Source organism: Labrus mixtus, chromosome 3, assembly GCF_963584025.1.
Source record: "Labrus mixtus chromosome 3, fLabMix1.1, whole genome shotgun sequence".
In the NCBI taxonomy this organism is placed as follows: domain Eukaryota; kingdom Metazoa; phylum Chordata; class Actinopteri; order Labriformes; family Labridae; genus Labrus; species Labrus mixtus.
The window spans coordinates 27,982,559-27,996,711 of NC_083614.1; the positions used below are offsets into that span (position 1 = coordinate 27,982,559).

The window sequence follows — 14,153 nt, forward strand, 5'->3', positions numbered from 1 at the left end:
ACCAGGGCTGCCCGCTTGGAGCTCGGTACATGGATACGCTGCCATCGCCCCGCATCCTGAGCTTTTTAAGACAAGCTGACATGAGATGGAAGTTTTCCCGATAATGTACTAAATCAATTCCCAAACACTTTCCTCCAAACCTTACGCTGACTAGCAGAATAAAAGTTGCGCATACCTTGGCGGGCAGTCCTCAGGGCAGGGCAGCAGCTGCCTCTTCCTCACCATCTCCATCACTTCCTGGTTGGAGAAGCCGTAGTACGGCTGCAGACCGTAGCTGAAGATCTCCCACAGCACGACTCCAAACGACCAGATGTCCGAGTCCGTGGTGAACTTGCCGTAGGTGATGGCCTCGGGGGGCATCCAGCGGATGGGCAGCAGCGTTTTGGGCTGGAGGCAGAAGTAGTCCGACGAGTAGATCTCTCTGGAGAGACCCAGGTCCGAGATCTTTACGTGGAGATGTTCACCTACCAGAATGTTCCGAGCCGCCAGGTCTTTGTGGGTATAAAAGTGGCTGGCCAGGTACTCCATCCCTGCAGTCACCTGAGATTGACGAGTCAGACAAAAAAACCCACAAACAATCATTAGGAGACAGATTTTTGGAAATTTGAGTTTGTATAGAGTTACTAATGAAACCATGCTCTTTTTATTCTTAATACAAAGCTACATTTCCAAAAAGACAACGACTTGAACCGGTTTCCTGTCCCACCTGTATGGACATGTGCAGGAAGTCGCCATGGTCCAGGCTGGATTTCACCGTGCCGTCTTCATCGCTGCTGCAGCCGACGTCCGAGTGAGGCGAGCGCATGATGAGGAACTCGTGGAGGTCGCCCTGAGGCAGAAAGTCAAAGAGCATACAGACGGGCTGCTCCTGAGTCACCACGCCCAGCAGGCACACAACGTTAGGGTGCTGCAGCTCCGTCAGCACTGCCGCCTCCTGAGATGGAAACCCCCAAAAAAACAAAAAAAACCATTAAATATCCAAGAAAAATAATTAAAGGCAAGAATCCTGGTAGTTACTTTAAGTTTTAAGTTCAGGTGTTGTCAGGGGTGTGTCCAGATGGGTGGCATGTATCTAAAGTAGATACTTTACTCTTTCTATAAAAATGTCACAGGATAAACTTGTGGACACTGACTACATTGAAATGAACATTTTTAGTGGAAACCCTTTAAAAAAAGCTTTACAACATTATGTTGCATTTTCCTGCCTCAGTATTAACAACAACTTAAAGGCTTTATATGCGATTTTCTTCATCCAGCAGATGTCGCCCTTGAGCACCAGCATGAAACCAAAACAACTTGCGGTGCATTGTTGTGTTAGCATGCTAATGCTAGCGATCTTTATTATGCTCGTATCTTCACTCTGCATGTAAATTTACCCGAAATGAGCGTGATCTAGAAACACAGTTAAGCAGTGAGTACAGTATGTTATTCTTCTTTTCTCTAGTCCCTCAATTAAACAACTTTTATACGCGAGGGGAGGAGTCTGCCTGCTGTCCAGGCGATGTAAACAAACTGAAGATAGGACTCGGAAAACATCACAGACAGTGGGACTCGGGTGTTACACCCATTGTAGACAGTTATTACTCACAGAGTTATTTTCAGAGGATAAACTTGATTTATATTACATTTAAGTGTGAAAAATCGTATCGGCTTTAAAGCCTTTAAAGTATGTGAGACCAATCTTTGGCTTAATGATCCTCGTTTTATTCACTGGGGAGGATTTAAAAGTGACAGGCCCTGTGGGGATCTTGACGGGTTAACTTGTTTAAAAAGAGTTGAAGTAAACCTCGAGCTTCAGAGTCTCTTTTTGTACCTGCTGGAAGTCGCTCCAGTATTGGGCACTTGTGACATCCTTCAGGGTCTTTATGGCCACCAGCTGCGCCTGCTCCATTCCCGGCAGGTACAGGTGACCCTTGTAGATCTTCCCCAGAGAGCACTCGCCGAGCTCCTCCATGAAGCGCACGGCCGACAGGGGGAGCTCTTTGGCTTTACTCTGCAGAGAGAAAAAAAAGTGAGATGAGAGGGTTAGAAATATTCTGACAAGAGATATGAGATCCTTATCGTCTTTGTTCAGCCATAGTGGGGGTTTTTCTGTCGCCACCATTATTCTTGTTTGGGAAAGAGATACTGTTGACATGACGTTTACACTGATTCAATGCGGGCAAACAGCCTAAAAAAACACAGAATGTGTGATAGAGGCGTTCAAAAAAAACAAAACAATTACAGCCGTCTGAGTTGACAGTTTTCATAACAAGGCTCAATCCATTACATCACTTTCCCTTCAAGTTTTTGGAGAGCTACGTGGGAAACCCTGTGAAATCTGGCAACGCATTCACAGCTAGAAAATGTCGATTTACTGACAGGTTAGCAGCTTTAAGGACGACTGACAAATAAGTCCCTTCAGAAAAAATGAAGACTCAGATGCAGAAATAAGAAAGAGAAAGCTTGAATCTTTGTGAGGGGAGGCGAGACACTCCAGGTGAACTCTCATGTTAGAGCTGTCCAGGTGATCTCAGGAAAAGAGAGAGAGTCTGTCTCTGTGTGTGTGTGTTAAAGAGAGTCACAGTAAAAGTAGGCGTGAGTGTGCTTTCTGAGTGTGTGTGTGTGTGTGTGTGTGTGTGAAGCTATACTTGAAGATAAAAGGTGATCAGAGGTTGGCAGTGGTTTTCAGATTCCAGGAACTCTACGATGAATAATGAAATTCCTTGGTGAGCAGAAAGGAGACACACAGGCCTGTAAGATCTCTGAGGGGGGCACTGTGTGTGTGTGTGTGTGTGTGTGTGTGTGTGTGTGTGTGTGTGTGTGTGTGTGTGTTGGGGGGGGGATGGGTTGCTGATGTTATGAAAGACACAGATGTTTTTAGTTATGGGTTTGTTTCACCCCCCGTCTTTCCTCCTCACACCCAAACCCTCAGATCCTCTGCTCACCGCAGTGAGTGTGTGTGTGTGTGTGTGTGTGTGTGTGTGTGTCTTTAAGTGTGTCTAAATGGGTTGTCACAGGCGATGACCTCTGTTTGACCCTGCAGCGAGGATAATTATAAGCCAAGGATGCATGTGCTGGCAAAGGAGAGAACGAACTCTGTAATAACAGAAATCTGTTTGTGTTGGTCAAAGATGCAGACAATATGAATGATAACATGAAAAGATCTTTGGAGTTTATAATTAGAGCTATTTCTGTAATCAAACTAAAGTTTACGTTTAATGGTTCAATGTTTAATTTAACATTGTTGGGTTTTTATCTCTAACTTTTATCCCTTTCATTTCAATCTTATCCACATAAATTGTTCTTTCATTCTCGAGCCTTATACCATTGAGCCACCTACTTGTATCTAAGAAAAGCTAGGCCAATGGACTGGCGTACATACTTACTATGTTAACACTAGCAAAATCAGAAAAAAAACATGCCTTTTCCTCACTTTAAATCTGTACCCTCACTTGATCTTCTCAGGTTATCTATCAGTATTTTAGACAAGAGAAAATGAAATATCACAAACATCTGGTGATTCCATTTTCCTATTCTGTTATCTTCAAACATACATCTGCTTTTAGAAGGAAAATGTACAAGATAGAATGTGTAAGATCTCCATATGTCTTTTAAATCCACATCCATAAAGTGGTGTAGCACTTGATCTTACCTAACAGAGCTCACTTTGAGCAGCATGAACTTCTGCTTAAGCTTCAGGCTTTTTTTTTTTAATCTCACAATGGATGATTATTTGGTCTGATGTATGTATGCACAAAGTCCCTTTTTAAATTTGCTGTAAAATTGCTAAATTGCACGGTTGTCGCTCGTAAAACGTTCTTTGATCTCCTGTGTTCTCAACTCTTTGCAGATTCAAGGTCGTCATGCAAACACAGCGAGGAGAGACTTACTCTTTTTTACATCAGGGAAACATTTGCTCCTAAACCCCCCGATATTAATGGCTTCTGACGCTTCATTGACATTTTGCGGGTTCTTTCCAGAGCTGTTGATGGTAATATTATACACATTACCTTGAGAATGAGCTCCACTTTGCAGACAGGCTGTCTAGATAACCCACCAGCAACAGAATAATGTGGAAAAAGATAAACAGACGGGGATATGAGTGAGTGTGCGACCCTGAGAGAAATACGATACAGTGAGCTTATGTGTTGGGCTGGCTGGCAGAGTGACGGCTTGATGATCAGCATTACAAAGAGGGTTCAGTGAAAGGAGAGAGGAGGACCAAAGAGGTACAGGGAAAAAAAAAAAAAAAAAAAAAAAAAGGAGGGAGAGACAGAAGAGGAGAAACAAAGAAGAGACGGATGAAGTGAGAGGAGGAGAGATGTGGAAAAAAGAGAGAGACGGTGAGACGGAGAGAAATAAACAAGAGAGGGGAAAAGATCTGAAGATCAAACATTCCTGGAGCTGCCGAGCTCTGATGATAAGAGATCTGAAACGGGTCGTCCCACACATACACAGAAACACACACACACACACACACACTGAAACACACACACACACACTCATACACACACTACAGTCTGTAACTCCAGCATGCTGCAGCGTCTCACAGAGCGTCACTCTGGTTCAACCACAGGAGCAACCTCTTCATCTGAGTCATCATCTTTTTCATCTTCCTCCACGTTAAAGGCCCTGACAGAGAACTAGAGTCACGTCTTGGCTAAAAAGTTGCACTAGAACACACCTCAAAGACTGCAGCAGACGGCCAACCAACATGTACGTTCTGCACATGCACGAGAGGAAATAACTCTCCATGCCAGCAGGCGGCGGTAGTCCGTTGTTATGATACCAGAAGACCATTTTCACACCGCTGTCGCTCACCACTCGTATTATAGGTGGTCTACTAATGGAGAATAATGTCTGATACAAAGTTGGAAATGCTGCTGGCGTTGTAATCCCTTGGTCTTTAAGTGGAAAAATGGAGATAAAGGAAACCTCTGAACAGCCAATCAGAGAGATTCCTCTAACCGACTGCCGACGCCTATTCAACAAAAAAAGCCTGACGGGTAGCGACGGAGCCGGACAAACACCTTATTTGGTTATAGTTATTAAAGAGGAACGAGGAGAGATGGTAAATAATGGATTCCGTCGTCTGTGAGTTTCTCTGTGAGGCGGTGCAGACGTGGCGTCTCCTCCAGTCACCGTGTCCATGGTCTGTTAAAGGGTGCGGCTCTAACCTTGGGTTTGTACGCAGTAGCCAGCATGGACATCTCCACGTTTTGCCCCCTCACTGGTTTGGGCTGACGGGGCGCAGGAGGCCGCGCAGACTTCTGGTTGTTGCGGCAAACGCAGATGAAGAAGAAGAGCAAAGCGATGGCCAACGGGATGGCCACGCTGGGGACCAGGATGTACAGGATCTCCATGTTGCTGCCACTGGACCTTTCTTTGTGGTCTGTAGGAAGGAAATATATGGTTTATATATACTGTAGGTTATTACATGACAGAGTAATATAAAGTGATAATAAAGAAGCAAATTAGACCTAAAACATTTAAGGATTCATTTTTCTTTGGATTAAAAGTGTTTAAAAAAGATTTTGGATTTCAGGTAGATTGTTTCAAAGTCGAAATGAAAACCTCCTGATCATCAACTCCGACACATTGGGGTCTCTCACCACAGACGGGGATGTCACAGAGCTCCATGCGGACCCCCTCGTCCAGCGTGAAGCACCAGGGCGCCTCGTGCTTGTTGCCAGGGTTACGGCAGTACGAGTGTCCCCCGTTGAGCTCGGGGTAGCGGACGGCGAGGTACGTGTGGCTGTGAGGGTACTGAGAGTTCCACGGCTGACACTGGCGCCCCGACTTCGTCTTGCTGACGGTCCCCCTGTAGTCCGCGCCGCTGTTGTTGAAGCACTTGTGATCTGAGGGAGAAGAAGGTCGTGAGGTCGTGGCGTCACGTCATGTTCGACTCACATTTCCTCCTTTAGTGCAGGTTGCTGCATAAAACAGACTTTTGTACTTGGGCAGAAGTACAGATACTTCTGTAAAATATGAATCTAATTCAAGTAAAAGCAGCACAATTATAAAACTTTTTGTAAGAAGCATGATTTGTTTCAAGTGTTGGGCACTAGCTGCACTATCTGAACTACATTTTTTAGTAGCTTCGTGGTTGCGTCTTTGCTTTCTGAATCGAATTGCTTTTTCATCTTTCGCAGTCGTATCTAAACAAGCTACTGTACATGTTCCAACAACAGAGTGGAAGAGCAGTGGAGCGTTCTGTCTGCTTCCTCTACGGGTGATTAGAAGACGTCACTCAGCACATTCGCATACAAAGACGCATATTTTGTTGCTGACGAGCTCAACCTCCAGTGTTGAAAAATTGAGAGGAAAAAAAGGAAGGGCAAAAAAAAAAAATGCAGTTCCTTGAGTGTCCACTTGAGACCGGCTCCAAAAGACCCATAAGTCCCATACACACCCCGTATTGAAATGTCCGTTTGACAGCAGAAATAATTTACAGCCTGGTACAGAAAATAATTTTGGTCTGATAGTTGATCTTTTAATCTGCACACACTGGAAAGGGGGGTGATTTGTTTTAGAACTCCCCCGTTTTGATTTTTATGAAAGATAAGAGTGCATAATGCATAATTAGTGGCGTGACAGATCAGAGTGCAAGTGGCCGTGTTGTAGCCGTTTGTCAGGATGCTTAAAGCCCCGCCTCCGCTCCAGCTCTTTGCCTGGCGATAGGTTGAACGAAAGCTTGACAGAGGGCCCTTCAGAAACTAAAAGGTGACACCACTCAGGCTTTGTCTGTGTGTATTTACAGTGTTTGGTTGCCGTCTTTCTACTTCAGTATGACGGTGACTTCACTGTCTAATCCATGATGCCTACGACGTCCCTACTGCTGCAGACAGGCGGGCATGAGTTCAACTATTAGGGGACGTAAATGCTGGTGATTCCCAAAGAAGCTAACATCACCAACCCTTCAGAAGTCAGAAACTATCCAATCAGCCGGTCTTACTCTTGTTTATGGGCTCGGCCATGGGGATGCCGATCCTCAGGCAGTTGGCAGCCTCGGGGCTGTCGTAGGCAGCCAGGTCGTCACAGTTAGGCAGCTTCAGTCTCTTCAGGATGATGGGGTTGGAGCGGGCGATGATGTACTCCGTCTTGCACAGGTCGTTCTCCAGGATCTCGCACTCGTCTTTACACAGGTCCCTGGGTTTGTCGGTCCCCGTGCTGCGGTCGCAGGTCGGGAAGGCAAAGTGGCAGAGAGAGGGGATGGCAAACTGGGAGCAACGATCGGACAAGTGGTTGGATGTGCCGATCATGGTGAAGGCGGCTGAGAAGAAGAGAGGCAACAGAGGAATAGTCAATTCATCAAGTTCTCTTCATGAAGCAGTTTAGCATAATTCATCTCATAGTTTAACGTATAAGAGACGAAGTTACAATGAAATATTCGATATATATTCTTACATTTATTCTCTTAATGATCCATCAAAACTCATGAAAACAGGAAGAAGCTTTACAAGCAATCCTCTGGTCACTTTGGTTTTCCCCTCTTCTTGCATTAGTCTCTAAATTAATTCTTCTTCTTTTTATTAAAAAAGAAACATTGCCTGGATTTTTAAGTAGAAGATATTTTATGCCAGTTCGAGAAACATTAAGACAACAAGACAAGTCGAACAGGACAAACAAAACGAAGAAGTGCAAGAATTTAAGTTGCAAGTCAAATCACATTTAAAAAAAAAGATGAACTAAAGAAATGTTCAGAAAAAGAAAAAAAATCAGTGTGAAATGTGTCAACGGGGGAGACAGTAGCCGGGGGTTAGCTGGTGGCTCTGGTTCGACTCTAATCTGGGGCTCCCTCCCCGATTTCTGACTCTATCCACTGTGCAAAATAACAGCATCAAATACCAAACTAAAATATAAAAAAAAAAAAAAAATCTGTGGGGAGAGAGAACAGTGGGGACACCCCACAAAACCAGTTACAGGGTCACTCTGCAAGCAAGGCTGACCCCCGTTCCCCCCAAATAACATGCTGTGCAGTAACTCAGTTTATGTTTGTACTAAATTGTTTTGTTTGGTTAATGAATTAAATTTTTTTAAAAATCAAGACGTGGTGAAAATATAGCTTTTTGTCTCATTCCTACATTAACATGATTTGCATATCTGGACCAGAGCTGCAGTACAACATTGTTGCATTTATAAACTGATGAGCGCGTTCATCGGGGGGAAAAACGGCCACGGTTTGGTGTATTGTTTTAAAGCTTAAATGCAGGATAGAACGCCCTTTCCTGCCCACTTTTTGAAAATATTTCCACTTTAAAATGTAAGATAATGATGAATTCTTCAAGAGGGAAATGATAAAGGTTTATTCATTTCATCTTACAGTGTGAATTAAGGGCAAAAAGAGAAACTGACAGAGGTTGCTGCAGCTTTAAATGTGTGATTCATAGTGTGGCTGCAGAGTTATTACAAACACGTGTTTTTTTCTGTGGTCGGGATTATCAGGGAAGCAGCTCTGCAGGAGATGCAGAAGACAGGCTCTTTTAAAGTGTATAACTGAAGCTGGCAGTTGTTCTTGTGTTCCAACAGAACATGCTGCTTGAATAAAAAGAAAAAGAGCCTGAAGATCAGTGAAAGTGATTTTTAAATTAAGAAAGTAAATAGCTACCAAAGGAACATCTAATCGATGCTTTATAGTCCTGCTGAAGCCTACAGTACAATCCTGTGGTGTCATAAATCTTCATTAGAACTCCGCCTTGATGTTTGAGAGTACAGTCGGGGGTTCATGACCTTCTGTCCTCCAAACTCTTCTGCTCGTGTGTAATCAGTAACATTCACATTAAAGTAACCCTGGAGAAGATTTGCATGCAGAAAACAACACAGACGATGTTGGACGGTATGAGCCAGCATGTGGGCTGTTTGGGCTTCATGCAGAGTGGTGACTGTGCTGAACTTCCTCTGAACTCTAGAAATGACCTCGTCTTCTCTGCCTAATACATTCTCTGTGTTTAGATTCTTAATTGGGATCTTTTGCACTGGGTGTTCAATCTTTGAGGGGATGCAGAGGGTGTGCCCTGGTAGCCCATAAAACAAATAGCAGCAGGGTTAAAGACATTCTGAGTCGACTTTTTGGATAAAAGCAGAACTTCAGTTGACGGCAAAAAAACAGGATTACTTATATAGCAAAAATCAAATGTATGTTTCACTAGGTGTGTATAATAAATAATAATAAGGTTAAAATGCCCTTTTTTTCAGATTTCCTTTTGGGTTTTTATGCCTGTAAAACTCGAACCCAGTCCACCTGCCTGAATGGACGCTGGCCTCCACACAGATGCCCCGCCAGAAAATGACCATTTTAGAAACAGAAACTGGAAAACATGTAATGAACAAAAACTAAAGTCTGCAGGATAAACTTGAGTGCTTATTTCTGGTGTAGAAGTAGAATTAAGATTAACGTCCCCGGCCTTGTCTCTCACCTGTGATCTGCGTCTCGATCTCGCCCTGCATCTGCAGCGAGTCCACAAAGATGCTGCGGTTGCCGATGAAGCGTGCGCAGGCGATGCCTCTGTACGGCTGACAGAATCCCTCTTCATCAAAATCATCCCTGAAACACACAGAGACACAGGAGACAAGAGGTTCATACGAGTCAGTCCGGAGATGACACATTGTGTGTGTTATTCCAATTCAGCTCAGTCCCAAGGGGCTTTATATTGGAAACAACATAGGTTTACATTGCCTAATCATGTGTGGAATGAAGACACAAAATAAGGAACAAAAACATGACAGAAAGTTTCAAACAGAGCCGTGCAAGACTGCAACAATATAATCTCTGATATACATTAAAATATATTACTCCAAATTACAGATTAAATATGAAAAACACAACACAATGACCACATAAGAACTTCTAAAATACTCGACTAAACAAAAGATGAAAGAGGACGAGAGCTTCTGCAGACACAGTTAAAGGTTGCATGAAAACGCTGCAGTACAATTAAATTCCACTAGAGGTCAGTGTTCGTTTGAATATAACACAAAACTATGAAGTGACACTTATATAGAGGGAAACGCTTCAGTTCAACTCTATAAACACCAACCCCTTTGAGTGTGTTTTTACTAAATGTATGGTGGAATCACTCTGTTGAAATGAAAGCAGCGTAACCATGGGAACAGGACATTTGATCTATGATCTCAATGATTGAATAAATGTTCACTTTCATTCAAATTCATTTATTTTCTCTGGATATTTACTTCGATTGTTTTTTGAGGCTGTTGCATGACTTTCCTTTACATCACAGCTCCGCTTTTCTTAAATGATGTATTGATTATTTAAATGATATGATTAACATGTTAGGCCTTTCTAACAGCGTGAGAATTATGATAGTTCAAGTGTTAACGCTGGCCTGAAGCCATGAGGTTTTAAAGATAAATCAAATTCAAGTCACAGATCTGAAACAAGCCTACGCACACACACACAGACACACACACACACACACACACACACACACACACACATCCCTTTACGCAGCACAGATGAAAACCGCATTAGGAATTAATGTTTGGCTGTTTGACTTTATTCCTGTTTATGGCAGAGAGAAGTCATCATGAGACATAATCTGAAACACATGCAGAGAGAGAGAGAGAGAGAGAGAGAGAGAGAGCGAGATGATCACAGCTTTTACTTCCTTTGTTGAATTTGTCGTCCCTTTTCCTTCACAGCGTTTTTCTATATTAAGTCTTCTTTTCTGAGTCCTGACCTCTTACCTCTCTCGTTCAGTATAAACACTCCTCGTACGTGCACACGTACAAACCACATGCTGACTACAGCCGGCCCTTCTCTCAGCGTGAGCTCACTGTGCCATGTGCTTTAAATCGTGCCATATGGGGACTTTAAGACCAGGAAGAACCACAACATATATGAGGGAGTGCTTGGTGAAACATGCGCACGCACACGCACACACACACACACACGCGCACACACACACACACACACACACACACACACACACACACACACACACACACACACACACACACACACACACACACACACACACACACACACACACACACACACACACACACACACACACACACACACACACACACACACACACGCACACACACACACACACACACACACACACACACAGAAAACCAACGCACTGAAAAAAAACAAACATACTGTAACTACAGGCTGTTAAACTGTTTTCATGCCTCAGATATGCAGAAGCTAGATGTTATGATGCCTAAACAAAACCAAACTGCAACTTGTTTTAGGGTTAGGGTTAGGGTTACATATGAAACACTTCACAATAATATATTCAAATCTACACATTGCTTATTTGTGATTGCTAATTTGAAAGCTTTATTGTGAAGGTCCAGTTCAAAACTGATGCTAGAGCGGCACCGAGACCGTCATATTTCGAAAATTACAGCCACAAACCGAGCTCTTTCATTAGTTGAGAGTATGAACAGGTTAGTAGAAGCACATGAAAAATACACACACACACACACACACACAAACACAGCTTTTTAAGTGTGTGTGTGAGTTTTGGTGTGAGAACGAGGTCATTAGGTTTCGTTTCTCTGAGTAGTGTTAAGTGACTGAAAGGCCAAGGTCAGCTCGCTCTCTCTCTCTCTCTCTCTCTCTCTACCCCTCTCTGTGCAGGTCTAAATGGGCTTTCCAGACGTGGACACACACACACACACACACACACACACACACACACACACACACACACACACACACACACACACACACACACACACACACACACACACACACACACACACACACACACACACACACACACACACACACACACACACACACACACACACACACACACACAGAACTATAGGGTAGTGGTCTGCATACCCCTGATTCCATGGAGATATGGTAACGCTACATTTACAGCTTAATACAGTTTTAAGCTGATCGTATCTTTGGAATATGTGATTTTCTACTAAAATGTGGACACAGCTAATACTGAGTTCATGTTGCGGTGTGCCTGCAGAGAGCTTAACACCCCTTCATCAAGCCACAAACTGCCACATGAGACATTTTCCTTTGGCAAAGAGGATCATCTCTGAAGGTGAAAATGATGCCTGTAATAAAGCTGTAATGAAAGATTCAGAAGCCAGAGCGAGAAGATGAGGGATTGTTGATTAAGTGGGCTGAAACTCTTCTGGATGTATTTACAGAAGAGTATGAAAAGGAACACAGACTCGCAGAGTTTTGAGGTAGCTACATTGAGATGGTAAGATTTGCAAACTACAGAAAACTTCACAGGAAAAAAAGTTGAAAAACAGAAAAGGATCCTGAGGAAGAAATCAGAAGAAGTACTTACTTAAATTAAAAGTAGTCCTCACTGCTCTGTTCAAATATTGACGATGTGCTTGCCATACAAATCATTAGAAGGTTAATACACACATCTTTGCAAAGTTGTCAACTCCATGATGTAGTGATGTGTCGATCGTGAACATGCCGTCTCCTAAACGACGTCTCCCTTTGAGAGCTGTTTTCCTTTTATTCCTATTTTGTTCATTATTTGATTCATGACACAAAGAAAAATGATGAACTATTCTCCACACCGCTCAGCAACAGGCACATCTAGTGCCCGGTGGTATAACATTAATATTTCATACCAAACACCACGTTAAATAGTCTTATTCTGAATTATAGGTTTTAGTACAATAGCAATGAATGATTTCAGTGAAATGCATGCACACATATCAATCATAGGACAAAACAATGCTGCATTTTTATGATTTAATAAAAGACAAAATGATTCAAAATGAAGAGTTGGCCTATAACCGAGCAGAGCCAAATGATCATGATCACTAGAGAGTCTTAATTCCCATCATTACACCAGGGGCGTGTCGGGGCCGTTTGGATTGGGGGGGGCCTAACTGGGGCACTGACGTCTCTGCAGGGGTGACACAAACCTCATGTATTGGAACTATTTACACTGAAGCATCATGAAGAGGTTATATTCCTAAGGGTACACCACAGAGATACAACATGTGTTCTAAGATTTATTCTACACATGACTGAAGGCAAACAACCAATCACACGATGAAGATGAGGTGGCCAATCAGATTTCAAGGGTGATGGTTTCCCCTCTGGACACACCAATGGCCCACTCAAGTTATTTGGAAAAACTGTCAGCCCCTTCACCGGTCATACATATATTAAAGTGTTAATATCGCTGTATTCTTAAATAGTACAGAAACGTGCAGTGAAGCCTCATTTCTGTGGCACGTTTCAACTCAATGTGCTTTACACAGGGACGACACGGTCGAACAAACACAAGGCTGAAGTATGAAAATACAGATATTATTACATGACATGTAGTTTATCTTATTATACCTATTTTGTTTCCTGCCCCCCCCCCCCAAAAAAAATACAAATTTTACAAATACAAAACACGTGAAAATATGTACGAAGCCCAATGAAAGTCATAACTGAAAGACAACTACACACACACACACACACACACACACACACACACACACACACACACACACACACACACACACACACACACACACACACACACACACACACACACACACACACACACACACAATACCAATTGAAGGCTGGAATGTATCGAGGCAGCTGAGAGGTTTGTTTGGTTGTGCATCACAAAGGATTTTGGACACACACACTTCTTCACGCACACACACACACACACACACACACACACACACACACACACACACACACACACACACACACACACACACACACACACAACACACAAAGTAACACAGACAAGTAAATGAGAAGGGAGAGCAGGATCCCCGCAGTCAAATTACAACTCTGCCCGGTCTGAGCGGCCTTAACGGGACTAGTTCAGCCCAGATCGTCTCCTCACTGTTTCTGTATTATTGTTTTGGCATACTGAGACTGAAGTATGAACGGAATAATGAAGTGTCTGCATCCTGTCCAGAGCAGCAGAAATGACACAACTGTTGTGTTGTTGTGTGTTGTTGGTGTGTGTCCGTTTGTTTCTCTGTGTGTGTGTGAGTGCTGTCCCAGGCCACGAGAGCCAAGTGTGGTTTCTATTTGTGTGAACAGTTGAGACCGTTCAGGCCTTTTATTTTACACACCAACGCCACGGGCTCGCCTTGTAATGTTTTATTACGGTTAATTACAAGGAGAAGTCTTTCCCTCTGAGTCCAGATCTATAATCCAGATCTACGCACAACGGAGAGACTCA

General features: G+C 43.2%; 1 protein-coding gene across 1 annotated transcript in view; it reads right to left on the reverse strand.

Moving 5' to 3' along the window:
• ror1 (receptor tyrosine kinase-like orphan receptor 1) overlaps positions 1–14,153 on the reverse strand; it is a 142,490-nt gene that overhangs the window by 5,513 nt on the left and 122,824 nt on the right. The window contains exons 5-11 of the mRNA XM_061034347.1: positions 9,399–9,526; positions 6,938–7,255; positions 5,595–5,840; positions 5,160–5,374; positions 1,814–1,993; positions 707–934; positions 176–540 (exon numbers count right to left, since the gene is read on the reverse strand). Of these exons, the coding sequence (XP_060890330.1) occupies positions 176–540; positions 707–934; positions 1,814–1,993; positions 5,160–5,374; positions 5,595–5,840; positions 6,938–7,255; positions 9,399–9,526 (1,680 nt within the window). The remainder of the gene's footprint in view (positions 1–175; positions 541–706; positions 935–1,813; positions 1,994–5,159; positions 5,375–5,594; positions 5,841–6,937; positions 7,256–9,398; positions 9,527–14,153) is intronic.